The sequence below is a fragment of the Nothoprocta perdicaria genome, unplaced genomic scaffold, assembly GCF_003342845.1.
Source record: "Nothoprocta perdicaria isolate Ctin4 unplaced genomic scaffold, notPer1 scaffold_136, whole genome shotgun sequence".
NCBI lineage: Eukaryota > Metazoa > Chordata > Aves > Tinamiformes > Tinamidae > Nothoprocta > Nothoprocta perdicaria.
Window position 1 is genome coordinate 724,227 of NW_020454494.1, and position 18,022 is coordinate 742,248.

Below are 18,022 nucleotides of genomic sequence, written 5' to 3' on the forward strand. Positions count from 1 at the left end.
TAGTAATTTATGCCCCCAAAATGCAACTGAAGTATTTCATTTCTTTTACACTTCTACATCAAAGCATCTTAGAAGAGGATGTTTTTTATTTGCATATTTCCTTGATTGACTAAATGACTTGTTTTCTCATTAGCATGCCATGCCAGGGTGTTGCATTGAATTTGCATGAATTTGCATTAATTAATTTGCTATCAGGACGGTTAATTTGTGCATTTTTTAATGTTTCATTACTTTAACACATCGGTGTGAGAGTGATTACTAATCACTCTATACAGTAAGGAGGAGGCAGAGCGATAAGGAGCAGCAATGCYACTAGAGGCAGGTAAAGCTGCCGTGGAGCCAGGAGAGGACCCCAGTGTCTCTGTGAAATATGGTCTGGGCAGTGCATGTGCAATGAGCAGGAGTCTTCTTCAAAAGTTCTTGAATAATACACATGTGCCATGGGACTGGTGTTCTCATATACAGGAAACCTAACTCTCGTGAMAAGCATTGGACTTACTGTACAATCAATCTATCTCACCCAGCCTGCAAAGACAGATAAAAGCTCACCTTTGATAACCTATTTCATAATATTTCAGCCCTCCCCAACTGGTGCTTTTGCAGCAAAAACAGTTTCAGAAACAAAGCCTTCCCAGAATAAAGCTCCTGGACTTTTTTTCTGCACTCCAGTATGTAAGTGAAGAGGAATATTGTCAGACATGTCAGTAGGCATGAGATAATAAGGATCCCCAAATTCAGACAATCTACAAAATACTGGTTATGGGGTTAAAAATACGGTCAGATTTCTTNAAAAAAAAAAAAAAAAAAAAAAAAAAAAGTATATATCACAAAGAACAAAGTTCTGATAATATTAGTAGCTATAGTTTTCCTATCTGTTTTCTGTCATGACAGCAGAAGAAAAAACATTTAAATTAAAATGAAGGGGTTGAGGTTCTCTTGAGTAGAATAAACTGTAACTCAAGGATGAGATTATTGTTGATATATTTCCAAGGAGTCTGCTGTTATGCATAACCTGTTTTATTTATTAATGATTATCATTCAAAACCAGCTCGCTATAAGCCATTTCCTATGAAAGACATTTCAACTGTAAAGACATTTCAAGAAATTAGTTCATTATTTATTTCAAGCAAGAAGTGCAGTCTTTTTTTTTTTTCTCCTCTATTTAGAAGACATCAAAGTTTCTCAAAATGAACAGAAATTCTGGAAGTAAGTGATACGGAAACAAATGTTTTAAGTGTGGAGTCTGACTCATGATGGTATTTTTGGAGACAGGCACTAATTGTAGCAGCATAGAGAATGGCCTCTGTCATCTTCATTATCATCAGATCACTTTTTTTTTTTTTCTCCAGCTTTTTCACTAGACAAGTTGTTCTTATAGATCAGAAGTTGTATCCAGGAGGGTCAGTGCAGTAACTTGCCAGTCCCTTTATTTTTTTTTAATTGCTTTATTTTGTGTTGTAAACAAAGTTATTATTAGCATTTTATGGTAAAAGCTTTCTTAAAGAAACTCCACAGCCTCAAACTTAAATTTCTTTTAAAGGCAGAGTGTTTTTCTCCCACGTGATGCATTTACTTTGATGAGCATGTACAGGTTATTCTATCCCCATCAGTGCTTTACTGCAGGTTACACATAGACCTCTGCAATCAGAAAAATATTTCTATTGATTCCACCSATCTTGGGATCATAAATGATCCAAAGTTTTAGTGGTAGACTTTGATCGTTGTCTTCCTAAAATCATTATCAAACTATGGCTTTTTTCAGAGAGAAGTGGGTAGTATCCCTGGCCTGTGGAAGTCTGTGAAAGTTCTGATAATGCATCCATAGTTTAGAAGCTATAAGTTGGCCTTTAAATCTAATGTCCAATAACACAGAGTCACAGTTCGCAGGACTGCCAGATCTCAGCCACTGGCTGCTTTTTGGCATCCTACATTTGCTAAAAAAAACTCAATAGTTGAAATAGTAGCTAAAAGAAAGCTATGGTTATTTCAGACTTTTAAGCTTTTGCTCTTCTCACAAATTCCCACTGCTTTTTTTGTTGGATGCCAGTTGACGTTAAGAAACATTCATACTGCCTCAAAACACTGCCTTGCAGAGTATTTGCTGAATTGGTGTGAAATAATTTGCCATTTAGCATTTAATGCACCAAAAATGTCCCACCACTGCTGTATGCAATACTATGTGTTATTATTTCATATAACATAACCTAAATGGCAGTTCTAAACTCTAGCAATCCTTTTTAAGAAGCAGAGTTTTCTGGAGAGAGCTGTTGAAGTTTTCARCCTGTTTCATAGTATTCTTGCAGAAATTAGCACTCACTGTGCCACCCAACATATCTGAGTAGTCGGTATGTTCTGTCGGGCAGCAGTAGAGTAGCAAAATGGCACTCTATAGTGAGACACAGAATCACTTAAGCATGCAGGTTTTGGTACGTGTTTGGTCCATTTCTAAAAATTATTTTGAAAGAATATAAGATTTCTGGCTGATAAAAGAATTCTTGGAGTTAAAACAGTGAAGGTAATATTTCAATTTTACTTTATCTTTTTTCTGCTTTGAAGCTACTGCATAGAAATGATCTCTTCCTTTACCTATGAACAGTTAGTTATCTGTGTTCACAATTGCATTTACTTGGTCTAGTGTCAAGTGTAGTATTTTCTTCTTTTTTTTTTTACTCTTGTTATCACTGTAAAGCCTATCCAAGAGAGGAGAGGTGAGTGATTTTCTTTCCTCTACATCAGAATGATGGTTTATTAAATTCTAATTATAGAACACATTGGTTAYAGCAGTGAAAACCCATTGAAGGCAGTGAGGCTGCATGGGGAGAGATAATGTGGTCTGAAGGACTCTTGTTACTCATGATTAGGAGTGAGAAGAAAAAGGCACTAGGTTAAACTCTGTTTTCCTGTGCACTGAATATATTTTATCAAAACTTCCCTTAGAGACAGTGTATATGGAACCTTAGACACAGTAATGTGATTTTGCAGTGCTCTTGTGCGAGAGCAGAATAATTCTTGAGTGCAGAAATAAAAGTTGCCTTTTAGTAGTTAAAATTATCAGCTAAAATAAAGCTAATATTTTGCAGAAATAATTTCATCAACATACATCCTTTTCTAGAGTGAGTGCCTATAAACAAATGCAGGTTGATTGTAATGTGCAAGGTAATTGCAATACTGATTTGCATTCATTCAAATAATTTAGTGTAAGTATAATTTAGTCATATGTAGTTTATTAATAACTTGCTGCCGGTATCTGGTAGGTAGTTGCTCAAATTTTGAGTCATCACGGATCACCAGTTTTATAGTATTTCATGTTGGGCAACAAAAACAGTGGAGGGAAGTATTAGGCCCATAGGTAAGGCAAATAATAGAGAAATAAGCACAAAACAATGATTTGTTTTTCACGTGTATAAATATGAATTGAGTCTAATGATTATTGAGCCTGTAATTATAATTGCAGCCTATGCTGTTACTGTTTAAACACTAAAATGTTTAAACACTAAAAGTGTTTAAAATAGCGTTTATAGAAGATCATATTTTATAGAGGGATGATTAAGATGCAAGCCACGATAACAAAAATGTTATAATTTCCTTTGGGTCTCAATCCTCCACAAAGCCAGATGCTCATCCCTCACACAAAGCTGATTGCTCTGGTTCCTCCCGTCCTGGCAGTGTGACCTCCTCTTCATGGGAGCTGTCATGGCCCTGTAGCCTCCTTAGAGCAGCCCCTCTGCAAGGGGCAGAGAAAGAGATTGTGGCCCCAAGAGCAGGAGTTTCTTCTAGATCTTTATCTTGAAAATTCTTTTGATTACACAAAGTTGCCTAGATTTACCATCCTCTAATGCATTTACTATGAACAGCATACTGTAAAGCCCCCAAACAACATTTTTAAAGTAYAAAGGCCAAATTTATTTGCAAGGGGAGAAGAAGCTAACCTGCCTTATTAGATCTGCTCCTCTTCTTTCTTCTGTTTTTGTTTGATTTCTTATTTTTTTTTATGTGTAAGAATACCAAATAGCCATACATCTTGTCACATCATTTCACTTTGTTAAGGTTGTGAGTCAATTTACAAATATAAAGGCTTTTGAAATGTATGCTAGTGAGTATTAAAGCAATAAAGAACCATAAAGAATAACATCAAATTTTTTAAGGATGATTCAAGTTTCATAAGCTACACAATCAAACATATTTTTCTCCTGCTCTTTTGAATTTAGTTTGGCCAATCTGATTAAACTTAAAAAGCTTCCTGWTGTCCTCTAGTGGGAGTCTTTATGCCATCTGTCATTCAGAAATACGATTTGTTTATTCATTTGTTTCCTTGGTAGTGAAAATTACTTTGTTATTTCCCACTGGAACTTCCTCCTTTTTTGGTGGTTATTTTAATATATGCTCTTCAAAATTGTGCAGAAATTTGGCATTCTTCTGCTGATACAAGGCACAGTAATGAAATGAAAGCATTAAGATATGAGGACAATCATGGGGTCATTTAGTCAGTGTCAGTCTTGGCAAGCTGAGTTGAAGGATAATTTGGAAAGAGATTATATTTAGAGGTAACTAATGCTATTTCCATTTTGATATCAGGACTGTAATTTCCTTGATAATTTTGTTTTGAATAAGATTTTATAACAGATTGCTTCATTTATGCCTGCAAATTCCAGGTGTCAATTACACAGGAGCAAAATTAGCCAGGATATACTTCCCGGTGAAATATCAATAAGCAAGCGCTTGGGTAAATGAATGATCATTCCTAGACAGAGAAAAAAAATCATCAGAGAAAAAAATACCACAAAAATACCAGATCAAAAAAAAAAAAGCAAAAGTCATGTTCAAAAGATGACATACTATCTGTTACTAAACAATGCAATACCATTATCCAAAACAAATATGCCTTTGGTATGCAGTATTGAAGAAAGGTGTAAAGAAAGGTTCCCAAATTTCCTGCTTTATTCCAGCAATGCAGCTAGCCTAGCTGATCTTCTCTATGCAAATGTTTTCTTGTTTATATCGTTAGATCATCACAGTTACAACAGCACAGTATCTGAGCTGCTGAGATATCCACGTGGAAGTCAGAAGTCCCATTGCTCATCTTCCACACTATGTTACTACCTGTGCATTAGTCCTGGAGGACTAATTAGCCACTGATTTTCCTCAGCCCAATTCCAGATCCAGCAGTTATCCTGCAGGAGTGGATTGGTGGATCCCAAGGTAGATGGCATGCAGAAACAGTCATCCTAAGAGCTTTGTGAAGGAAGCCAGTGATTTGGAATGAAGTGGGGACACAACACTGCCAAGTGGGGAGACATTGAAGTTCTTAAATGAAGAAAAACACTTCCCACATGTCAGAAGGAAAATATCTTTCTAAATTTTTCTCCTATCAGTGGTAGCATGCCAGATGGTATCTTGGCAAAAAACATGATCATTGAAACCTTTGAAACCACCAGGTGAGTTTTGCTGCTGTTTCTAATGAATCAGTCCCTGCACATAAGCTCAGGCCAGTTTCCAGCTGCTGGTCTAATGAGCACATTTAAGACCTCTTCACCAGTACTGTTCTTGTATTAAGTCAGTTTAGGTGCTTGGATCACATTTTGACTCTCACGTTCTTGGTCCATTCAGCTCATAAAATTGTAGGTGACTTATCACTGCTGTCATATCTGACCATCTTTTCCATCAGCAAAAGTAGCCATTCTAATGTTATTCTCACACAGAACTCTTTATGTGAAGTATTTCCTCCGCCTGGACTAGACTACGGAAGACTTATTACCAGTGTTCATTGTTGTAGCCCGTTGTGCATACCTCACTTGCTACATAAGAACAAATACTCTACTAGTGAAATTAAAACTTAAAGTTGAACAAGCCCATTCATGATTGTACAGTGAGAAATGAAGCATGTTTCATCCCTTTCYTCAATCAGTTTTCCAAATTAATTTTCTCAAATGTCCTGACTGACATAGCTAAATAAATAAAATAGGCTTTAAGAAAGTCAAACTATTTCAAATATTGATATTTTCCCTCTCAGGTAAACTTTTCATTAAAAAAAAAAAAAATCACTATGATATAACCATTTAAAATATATGTTTACATGTATTTTGAATCATGTATACTCTTTAACATTAACAGTCCTGTCTGCGGGGCTGTTAACTCTAATCCTACAATATAACTTGGTTAATTGAAAGCAAACTTACCTCTTATGTTCTTTTATGAACTTAATATTAAAGATATTTTAAATCTAAATTTTTTCACTTCAACATAGTCCTCAGGTACTACCCCTAGTGAATCCTGTGTAGCACTTCTGATTTCTAGTTTGATGATCTTCACGGGGAGGTGAAATCTCTGGTTGAAGACTCCCTTTCATGGCATTACTTTCATRGGTTGTGATTTTAAGCTTATCTGCTTCCTGAATTGTATGATTTACTTCAGAGTGACTTGGGTAGCTTTGGAGCTCTGTCTGTCCCAGAAGAATCMCAAATACTGTAGCTTTTCAGTCCTAACTAGTGCAGATGTTGCTGGGATTCAAATATGAAGAAACTTCCTCAGAAAATGTTTCCTTAACTTTAACATCATCTTCCTGTCAGCATTCATGAAAGTGCCCTTAAGAGCCGTAGTCTGATCCTTTTGTTATTCATTCTTATTATTCTTGCCATCCTCTCTCTTTTGGGGAATATCTTAGCCTCATTCTTCAGAACATGGCTGTGCATATGTGACTAAGCACTCATCATTGTAGTTGAGGACTTCCAGTGCAAGTCCTGCTTTTCATGGCATCCTATTCACATGAATCTAGTTCAACAGGCAAAAGCTGGCACTGAAGGTGACAAAACTAAATAAAAATAACTTCCCTGTGCCAGGGGAAATAGGCTTTGCAGTGATGGCTTTTCAGTACCRGAAAGAAAGGGATAAAAGTAATCTATACAGGAGGGAAGGCAGCTGCTGTCAAGAAGGTCACTCGCTAGAACTAGGAAGCTCAGGGTGCACATATGTGCATGTTCATACGTGGACTCTTGACCCAGTTCAATTCATCTTTATTTTTGTTTGTCAGTCTCTGATGAAGAAAAAATTTCAAATCCAGCTTTTTGTAAGTCCCTGAGAGGGATAGTGGACTCAAACCTACTTTTGAAAACACTTTTGGACCCTTGGTAACTTGCATGCTATAAATAAGGGTATCCATCCCAAYAGCTACTCCTTGTGATAAGAGACTGATCCTTATTGCTGCTCTACTTAATAACAATGCTTTTTTTTTAGAGAGGGAAGTTGACCTTCCAGTCTCAGGTTAAGCTTCCACCTGTGTTGTAGCTCAGATCTACCTGAGTTAGGGAAACCAGCTTTCTTGTCTTTTTTTTCCTCCTGCATACCTCAATGACTGAAGCTGCTTATGTCAAAAGCAACCTTTCATTTTATACTGACAGCAGCAAATCTTTGAGCCTGTTTCTGAGGCAGATATCTTAGAAGAAACCATTCTCAAAATGCATATACCTTTCCAAGCAAATACAGCAGGTTTCCATGCACCTACCGAGGTGGGAACAGATGACAGGGCATGCCCTCCTCTGCAGTACATGCAGAATGAATGAAGATACTGGGAAATATGTCTTTYGCTGACTTTCATGCTAATAGTTGGAGCTCTTTGCAAACTTGTGCCTGACACTGTACTATGCRGTTCAAGTACTGCTGTAACACTTACTAAAGGGATCCTGCAGTAGTTTTTCATCAAGATCTCCCCCAATAGATGAATATGAATGCATACTTCCATGGAAATGCTGCTTGAAAATTGAAAGAAGTTACCAGGAACTTACTTCTCCAAAAAATGCAGCCTAAGTGCACATTCACTTCCCACCCTCCTTCTCCCGTCGCTGTACACCCTTCMTGCTGATGGAATTGGGACTGTGAAGCTGGGAGAAAATTGTGAAGGTTGCACCAGAGGGTCAGAATAAAGAACAGGATACAAGTGGGCTGCCTGTGACTGCTGTTAGGGGAACAGTTGTCTCGTCTTCGTCTTCATAGGATGTACCMTTTGAATGTACCCATGGACTGTGCAACACTGCATCTTGAAAATCTGGTTGCTGATAATACATTTTTTTTTTTATTTAACAGTGAAACATCCAAATGGAAAGTCTATTCTACTCTATTTTTCTAACTCTCATTTGATTCAACATAATTTTCACACTTTGCAACATTCATTACGTCTGTGTCAAAGACCTGGGGTCAGTGAGGAGATGGGAAGTGTTATATAAAAACCTGCAGAAACTTGTGGTAGAGATGTGGTCTCAATTATGAAGAAACCTCCACTGTGAATGTATTTTAGCAAGTGTAGCAAGTGTATTTCAGATGGGAATACTATAAAAATGCATGCATTATTTGCTTGATATGGCATTTTCAGCACCGTGTTATTAAAAAGGATGAGATATGGCATTCTGCCGTATTCTTCATGTCATTTAAATGGTTCTATATTTGTCAGCTCAGTTGTCGATAAAATTTCATTGCAACATTTCTTTTTATCATTTGCACGTTTATGGGGCTACTTGAGTTTTTATTTTATTTTGTAAATCATGGGCTATAATGAGAATGTTTTATAATAATGTGAAAGGGGCTATCCTGTGGATTCCCAGTGCTAATGATGGAACTTCGCAAGCCAGGCTTACTTCCTGCTTCCACTGAACTGAGTAATTGCATCTGCTTCGTGTTCAAATAGAGAATTGCAGAGCAGARCAGAAGTAGTGCAAAGCTTTGCAAACTGCAGTGCCAAAACAATGATACCAGGCTAAATACTTACTTAACTTTACTGCACGAGGAGATGTTACTAGCAGTGAGAGAGGAAACATAATTAATTTAAATAAGTGCAGATAGAAATAATGCTGAATTGTCCGTGCTCACTCTGAAGATATATCTTTTGTGTTGAATTAGGTGGAAACAGCAACTGATTCAGATACTGAGAGCAGAGGTCTACGCGAGTACCACTCCGTTGGAGTGCAAGTGGAAGATGAAAAACGGTAATTCAAGCACATACAAAAATCTGTAGTCTTTTATAAATTTAAGCATGTTTCTATAAGGTCTTAATAACAAGCATCTTACAAATGCTGCCTCCAAATCATTCACAAAGTCAAATTTATTACATGCATGCTGGTGATTTGGTAAAATTTGTAGTGATTATTTAGTAGTTCATTAATACAGTCAGATTTCCAAGTTTTAATTGAAGGGAAGAAAGTGAAAATTTTAATGGATTAATAATATCCTTTCATTATTACAGAATTACAGAATAAATTCAGGGAGATAGATCTTGGAATATGGCTCCTTCTGAAAGGACCTCTTGCATTGCCAAGCTTTTTCAAGTCTTGCACGAGGATAAAAAGGATAGGATGTAAACCAGGGTACCTTCATCCTAATGCAGAATGAGATTTCACTTGGCCAATCCTTGTCTACTTTAAAAAAAAAAACTGCTGATCAATATACTAACTGAAAAGTTATGCTCCGTAGTCACTGCCCATTGAATACTGGACTGGGACTATTATCTCATTTCACAGTAGCTATCTGACATTATCTCACTGCTATTTGCTTTTTAGCACCATTGACTAGCAGTAATTTGAACCAATAAGCCTAAATGTGAAAAGATTTCRTGAACAATCTTTGTCTCTCTAAATGACTTTTTAACATAAAGCTATTCTAAAATGTCCTTACCTGGCGTATCACACCAGAAAATCAACATTTAATCATCATTCTATGAAGGAAAAAAAAAAACCTCTTTAATCTAGTGCTACTATTTTTCTTTTTATTTTTCTTTTATTAAAGAATTTGCAACAGTCTTAATGTAAAAGATTTTCAGATTTCGTGTAGTATTATAGCCTTATTATTTGAACTTTTTTATATGTGTACCTAGTAGTCTTCCATCAGGATATATAGCTCTGCAGTCCTGCTAGTTATTTCCATTTCATTTAGCAATGATACATGGTATTTTATAGCATGAGAACAAATCAATATTTGCTTCAAGAGATAATTTAAATGATTTTCCTTTGTATCTTTGCTCAAATCAATAATGCCACTATAACCCCGTGCATTTGTTTTTTCCCCTCTGTTGTTACTCACTGTCTTCTTTTAGTGCAATAAAGACAAGGAAAAAATAGCCTAAAGTTCAAGGGGAAAAAGAGAATTCATTATTCTGTGCCCCTGTATAATCATATATGTATTTAAATTTTTTAATCTCTTTTCTTTCTTTCCTCCTGTCAATAAGACATGGACGATTTAAGCGTTCAAACAGTGTAACAGCAGCTGTCCAGGCTGACCTGGAATTGGAGGGCTTCCCAGGACACATAACCATGGAAGACAAAGGACTTCAGTTTGGCTCATCGTTCCAGCAGCACTCAGAGCCCAGCACCCCTACCCAATATAGCGCAGTGAGAACTGTACGGACACAGGGACTCTTCAGTTACCGAGAAGATTATAGGACCCCCGTTGACACCTCAAATCTCCCACCACCAGAACCCTGGCTAGAACCAGCCATTGAGACAGTAGAAACTGGTCGAATGTCTCCTTGTCGACGGGACGGATCTTGGTTTATGAAGTTACTACATACTGAAACTAAGAGGATGGAAGGATGGTGTAAAGAAATGGAAAGAGAAGCAGAAGAAAACGATCTTTCTGAAGAAAGTAAGATCATTTCAATATCTTTATTTATGGATGTCTGTTAAAATTAGAAGGAAGTTAGAAGGAAGTTGTGGTCTGTAACTTTTCCATACTCATTTTGCAGTAGCAGAAACACTCTACAGAACCATTGGATAGAAGACCTCTCTCCTTGTGCAAGCAGACCTTTGTCGAGTTAGGTTTTATAGAAGTAGTTGAGGGCCCGTCTGTTTAAAGTCAAGTGTAGGATCAAAATCTAGTGCTAAATATGGATCACATAGTGTAATAGCTGTACATCTGCAGCTCCATCTCTGACACAATCTTGCCACCAACTTCTATGACTCTAGCACCTGCTACTTTATCAGAGTGTACAAGGTGATCCTGGGTAAGCTTTTTTTTGGATTATCTTACTAAATCCTAAGAATTTGCCTCCTACTTGCAACAACTATTCTTAGAATTTTGTCCTTCTTTTACAGACACTTTTGCCTAATACAAAGGATTCATTAGACTAATGGAAAGAATGGGCAAAAATAGTAGCTAAAGCACTTCTGCAGTTACCCAGACATATACAGTCTTAGATAGTTCAGCTGTATTTTCCTACTGTAATTTTGTCAAGAATTATTATTATTCTTTTACTTTGTGTGGACACCTTGAAAGGAATGATGGGATAAAATGAAAAATAATGTAGACTATTTTGGAACAATATCCAAGCCAACGCTAATGATAGTAATATATCAAAGTGGTCCTAGCACTCAGTAGCCAGCTCTCTGTGATTCCCTCTGAGGTCAATTATCCTTGTTCTTCAGTCTCAGTTTTATAAATATTTCAGTCTCTACTGATCTGAATTATTTCCTCAACCTCAGTTTCCTCAGATCACAAATTAGCTCATATTAGCTTTTTTTACTAGCATCGTTTCCTACATTTCACAAATCTCAAACAACAGTTTTTTCCTGATTGTCTTCTTCACCCTCAGTGATTTCTTGTATGTGTTCCACTCTCTGGTCCTGGGCCCGGCCTACAGGATTAGTAACAGGGAAATTTCTGTTTCTTACATTGACCCTTTAGGGAGAAATAATATCTATATTTTTGATTTGTCATTTTCAATTTACAGCCATATTTCTTCACTATGATGGGCACAAGCCTTTTCCAAGTTAAAATGTAAGGTTTGAGGTGGACTGAGGTACATAAGGCTGTTTTTCTCCAAACACCATTGCTTTCTGGAGTTTGAAGTTTTGTAATAATTTTCATGATGACAGATTTTAGCTGAGAATTTTCTTTTTGTGTCGCTACTGTGAAGTATTTAATGCTCTCCTAGGGGCTGTAAAAGTACCTATAATAAAATACTGTGCTTCACTTAGAGTGCACTAGGGTTCCCCAACCTTCTTTCATAATGGTTGCTTTTTTTAATGCTTCTTATATATCTTTTAAATCTTTTCTTTTTTTCCAATCCCTCCAAATCTTTGTACTCCTAAATATTGACATTTCTTTGGCATCATTAGGTATCCCAAAGTGTTAGGTTCCCAGACAGCCTCTTACTGTTGAGAGCATACAAGTGATTACAGTCTGAAGAAATGTTTCCATGAGGAAGACTTTAGTCTCCTTGGCAAGAGTAAAATTATTAGTGGGAAGGGTGGGAAAATACATAGACAGTTAGCTCTTCTCTTTCTCCAGGAGGCCAATGACGAGTTACTAGGCAATGAGAGGATCTCTCCCATCTCCTTTCTCTGCAAACCTTTCCATTCCCACAGCCCTAATCTAATCTAATCTCCAATCTGAAGAAATAAGCAGTGGAAATACTTCCACGTCTTTACTCTTTCCTCAGTCATAGACATGGCTACTCTCTGACATATGAAGCTGGCTTTATATTATGTTATGAAAACTTGGAGAAGATGGTTTCAGGTAACTATGAATTCATAGGTACAGAACCACCTCCCCTCCTCCCTCGTGAAACTACATTCATGCACTCTAGGAATAGTGTAAAATGCCTTCCAACACAGGGAAGCAGCAAGTAGGAGAACAGGCTTTAGAGAATTGTACAGTACATAAAGACACATTGCACTTCAATCATTTTTATTGCTATTTGGACCTAGAGAGCATTGGAACCTAAAATAATTTCAGAGAGAACAAAATATAAGGGCTTTATGTTTCTTCATTCACAGAATGACTCTATAAGAGAAAAAGAGAAAATGGTTCCCTTATAGGTACTTAAGCACAACAAAAATTTACTTTACAATTCACCTTTTGAACTAACCACCAAAGGTTTGCCACCTCTGTTTGGTACCTCCCTAATATCTTAGTGGAATTCCTGTAAGATAGGTTTATAGCACAAACAAAATCAGACTTTTGTCTTCAGGTGGTTGTGAAAATGACACTTAGACACTTGTCCATTTCTTGTGTCTCACTTCAATACTCTTCAAATCATTTCCAAATTGCATGATCTTTGAATAGGTGCCTCATAACTTAATATAGCTTACATCAGGAAAAAAAAAAAAAGTTATCAAAGCATGTTTTTTAAGGAGGGAATGAGCTTCACATCATTTTAAGATTTTTGTGTGCATTTTTTTTCATGTTGAGGCTTTGACACATTTTATATCCTCCATTTGGGCCACAGTGGTTGAAAGGTGTGTATCCACAAGCACAGAGATTTAATGAAACCCCAGCACAAAATGTATTTTGACATATTTAAGCATTTAGCAATTCTCTGAAAAAAATAGAAAAAAAACATAAGTGCCTGATCAGAAGCAACTGAATGTGTTTTCCCATTTCCCAGCTTCTATTCCCAAAATGCTTCACAGCAAAGTTTGCACATTTGGACTGTCATTCTTAGTACTGAATCATTTATTTTAAACCAGGTTGTATTAATTATACCTCAGGAACAAATATAGCTTTGCATCTCATAGCAGAATGCCATCTTTATGCTATCACTTATATTTTGTTTTAATCTTAGGAAGAGTGAAAATAGAACTGCATTTTAGAAAGCAATTTCATTTTGTGTGTTAGCACAATAGCCCTGAGATCACAGAAAACTGTCTGATTGCTGTATTGATTTTTTCTTTCACTGTAACTTCTTTCCCATAATGTTGTTTTAAGAACTTCACTCATCAGGTCTTTGAAGAGAAGAGAATAATCATAGCAACAAAAATAACCTCTTTCTTTTTGCAGAATTTATATATTTGTTCAGCAGCCATGAATTGTACTTTTGAGTCTGTAAATTTCATATATTGTTTATGTGGGCACTTATTTGTGTTCTCAATGTTTATTCTAACGTATATATCTATATGTATACAGCAGTATCYGTCCCCAGTCACTTGACTTCACCCCGTCATTTGGTACTACCAGAATACCTTGAGGCAAAGATAGGTGTTTCTCAAGGGTAAAGGCTCGAGTTTGCATTTTGCACCCTGGAAATTGTATTTGACTATTAAAGATTTGTAAGTGATGGTCAGAAAAGTGCTCTTGAGTGTTGCAAAGCGGCAGAAGACAACAAGGGCCAGGAGGAGGGAGCAGGAGTGTAAAGGGGAACAACGACCGTGGGCCTCAGTCACTGCCCGGAGTTGGTAGATCAGGTTGAGGGAAGCARGAGGAGCTAAGAACACCCTGGCCTCCTGAATGCCATGAGGTTCTTCAAGAAATATTTCAATAAACAAGTCAAATAGAAAGCAGACTTTACTCTCATGTCAGAATCTAACAGTAGATATACACTGGTAAGCCAAGTGTGAACTCTACCATCCAAAGGGTTGTTTTGCTGCTGTGTCTTCTGAGTCTTTGTGAGGAGCTCTGCTGGCATAACTGCACTATTGAGGTAAAGTGAGYTCAAGCACAGAAAAGACATTAGAAAACACAAAATATCACTCTTCTCTCCCCTTGCCCCTTCATTTAACGGATACCTGGTTTTTCCTTTTAAATGTCTGGTTGATATTTCCAGTGTGCCACTAGAGATATAATGACACATACAAAMAATAACAGGAAAAGGTAGAGTTATATCTTCCATACTTTGAAGAAAAAAGAATCACAATTGATTTATTTTGGCGTATTCATCATTTTATCATACATCAAAGCTTTCTTAGCTGGTTGACCAATTGCAGATTATTCTATCACTTACCTGATTTTCCTTCTATTTCTCATAGTTCTGTCCTCCAGGCACTGTTGCCTTTTATATGTTGAGAGTTGGAAATGTCTAGAGGATGTCTTTGGTTCTTGAAATAGTTTTTCAAGTAAATAAGAAACAGACTCATAATGTGCAATCTAAGAATTGCTCTTAGCATCTGAATTGTTCTGCTCAGCTTTGCTCCTGTTAGACCCAGCTTCATATGAGTAAAAAGTTCATCTACACAGAGTCTCAGTTTGTTTGCATTTGAATCTCATTTGGATCCCATTGCTTTACTATTGTGAAAACAGATCCTAAAATTAATTGATATGGAGTTAAAAAAAGCTAAAAGCTTTTGGTGTGCAGTCGGGACTCTCTAATGTGCTTCATTTGTTTTATAAATCATGCCATGCCTTATAAAATCCTGACTTAAAAAAGTTCTCACTGTCTTCTATTAAAGGAAATTCTGTCATTTCCAAATCACATCCTTGGCATGTACAGGATATGTATGATAAATATTGACRTATTTACCTGCATAGTTTATAGTTTGAGCAATACCATTCCAAAGGCTGTATAGTTTATCTTGAAACATAGATTTATTTTTATATTTATGCTATAGGACACTGTTAGTAGGTAGCTGTGTTGTCCAAAATTATTGTCTTATTCTGAACTTTATACATTCACTACTATGCTTCTGTTTTGTTAAAAAAAAAGAAAGAAAAAAAATTCTACACATATCTACACATATTTCTACTAGACATTGCAAAGTTAGAAGGTTAAGAAATTAGAAAAATATCTGGTCTACATACTCTGGCATGAGTTAGGAGGATGAACTACGTGATTTTTTCCAGGCATATGTTTTCTGTATTGTATATGAAATAATTTATTTACAATTGTAAAAAAAAAAAGAAATGAAAATTGTAAAATTAGATATAAATGAATGAAAAACTACTAAAGACGAATTAACATTATTACAAACACATCAGTTAAATAAACAGTAATGAATGCCTGGAAAACAAAATGATTAGACTGATTCTTAGCAGTTTCTCGTCACTAGTTCTCTAGTGGCACAGCTGAATAAAGCTTTTAACCTGCCAAAAATTTAGCTACCGGATCAGACTATGATCTTGGCTTCTTCAATATAGATCTGATTTTTCACCCTCTGTTTCTGTGATATAAAGCCATATTCAATTGAATGATTTTGTAGCAATTCTCAAGCAATAGAACATTTATACCTATAATTTCCAATCTTGAAATACACTTATTGCAGGGGAAACCCCATTGTATTAAYTGTGCATGTTCTTACAAGGAACTTGCACAGTCTCTAACCAGGCATKAAATTTTGAGCCTGCTTCTGCTGAAGCCATGGTCTAAATTTTCTATATCCTCAAAGGAGAAGCCTTACAGGACCACACAACAAAAACTGAATATTTCATATGCTGAATATGAAACAAATTCTTTTGTTTCATGAACAGAATTATGGTTGTGTCACTCTTTCAAGTAAAGATAACATTAATGGGAGGTGAAGGGGTAGAGGAATTATATGTATTTTATATACATTGATGTGAATAGGTTGATTTTATCATCATTTATTTACAAGCAAAATCTTCTAGGCATCACAAAATATCTCAGTTTCTCCAGTCTGCAACATTCATCATTCCTTCATGGAGATAATCAATCTGCACTCATCAGAATAATTCCCCAATGCATGAAATTAATAACAAGGCTTTGGTTGTCTATTAATAGTGTGCTAAAGATTATGAATTGAAGTATTTTAATACTTTAATTTAATTACAGTAAAGCAGAGTGGCATGAACATGAGAGATTCTAACATCTATGTTTTATTAAGTCTGATTTACTTATTGAAATGGAAATAGAGTTGGGAGATCTTTAGTAAACGATAGGCCCTAATTATATGTGTGTATTCACTACTACTAGAGACATTTTTGAGAACTGCTGTAGGCTTCTTCATACCTAATATTCCTGAGAACCAGGCCCTAGCTCTGCAAGTTATTTAAAATTACCACATGCTCAGTGGCCATGAGGGATCAAGGTTTGTTTCGCCAGGGAAAGACCGTGCTAATAGGGGAGCTAATCACAGCTTGCCACTGCCTGGTGAGTCCATCACCAAGGTGGAGCCAGACTCTTCTCACAGGTACACATTGAAAGAACCTAAAGTGATTGGCACAAGTCAGAGCAAGGAAGAAAGAAAATCACAGTTACAGCAGAAGAAAAAAATCTTCAGTATAAATATGGTCAAACACAGGAGCAGGCTGTATACCCTGCAGGGCTGCAGTTTGTCCGTCCGTGGGCATTTCCCTCAAGGAAACTTGGGTGGAAATACCACTCTATCTAACATCCATAGTGCGCGTGTATCACACCAAAATGCTGCACTGCCAGTGCCTACATCTTGTCTGGTCTGCCTGGGCTTTAAATCATGGATGTTTGTTAGAACAATCCTTCAGGATAATGAAGACCAAACAAATGCGTATTTTGGGAGGGGAGGAAGATTCACTAGCAAATGTCAGTTCTGTCATAGGTCCAGGCAGGATGTCTTTTTCCCAAACTACGCATTTCAACTGTGAGCTACACAGTTAGATGGAGAAAACTAAAAACAAAATGTATTCCTTGTCAGACAAGCACTGCCTAAGGTTCACCAGCCTTTCTCATTCTCTTTCTGTCCAGTAAGTCACTGAATATAAGTGTGGATTAGCTTCAGCAAGGAGATGCCAAGGACAACTCCTATAGCAAAATGCCTTATCTTGGCTAAGAAGGAATTCAGACCCTACATCTGGAGCATGTCTTATGTCCTGAGCTACAGAGCATCAAAGGAATGAGAATCCAAGCTTTTTGTCTTTGTTGTTTGTTAAAAAATGCTAGGGAAAAAAAAAATTAAAAGGCAAAATAATTTGTTTCATATAAAACTGAAAACATTTGCTTTTTGTTCAGATTTTTCTGTGTTTGTTAGTTTTCTAACACCCAAAACTTTGCTTTTCATTTGTCAAAAACTCCATAAAGTGAGGTTTTGATCAGAAACCCCAAACCAATTCAAAAGTTTTATTTCACTTGACCAACAAAACAAAAACAAAATTCCAGTGAATTATTCATGCAGCCCTGAACCACTTAACCCTTTCACAAATGGATGCCACAAGGGACTGATGAATTATGTATAGTACTGTTTAATTTAGTGCTGTGGTGCAGCTGTGAGCTGTTTGTCTAACAGAAAATGGAATAGCTTTTGAGAAGCACAGCTTTACAAATTTACACATGCATTTAAAGTTAGAGAAACATATATGCTTTCACAGAACTGCAGCCTAAAACTTCCAAGTTATCTCTTGT

At 36.5% G+C, this 18,022-nt stretch overlaps 1 protein-coding gene across 1 annotated transcript in view; it reads left to right on the forward strand.

Annotated features, from left to right (window-relative positions):
- Positions 1–18,022, forward strand: part of DLGAP2 (DLG associated protein 2) — a 153,936-nt gene that overhangs the window by 125,418 nt on the left and 10,496 nt on the right. The window contains exons 8-9 of the mRNA XM_026033892.1: positions 8,887–8,972; positions 10,208–10,623. Coding sequence (XP_025889677.1) covers positions 8,887–8,972; positions 10,208–10,623 — 502 coding nt within the window. The remainder of the gene's footprint in view (positions 1–8,886; positions 8,973–10,207; positions 10,624–18,022) is intronic.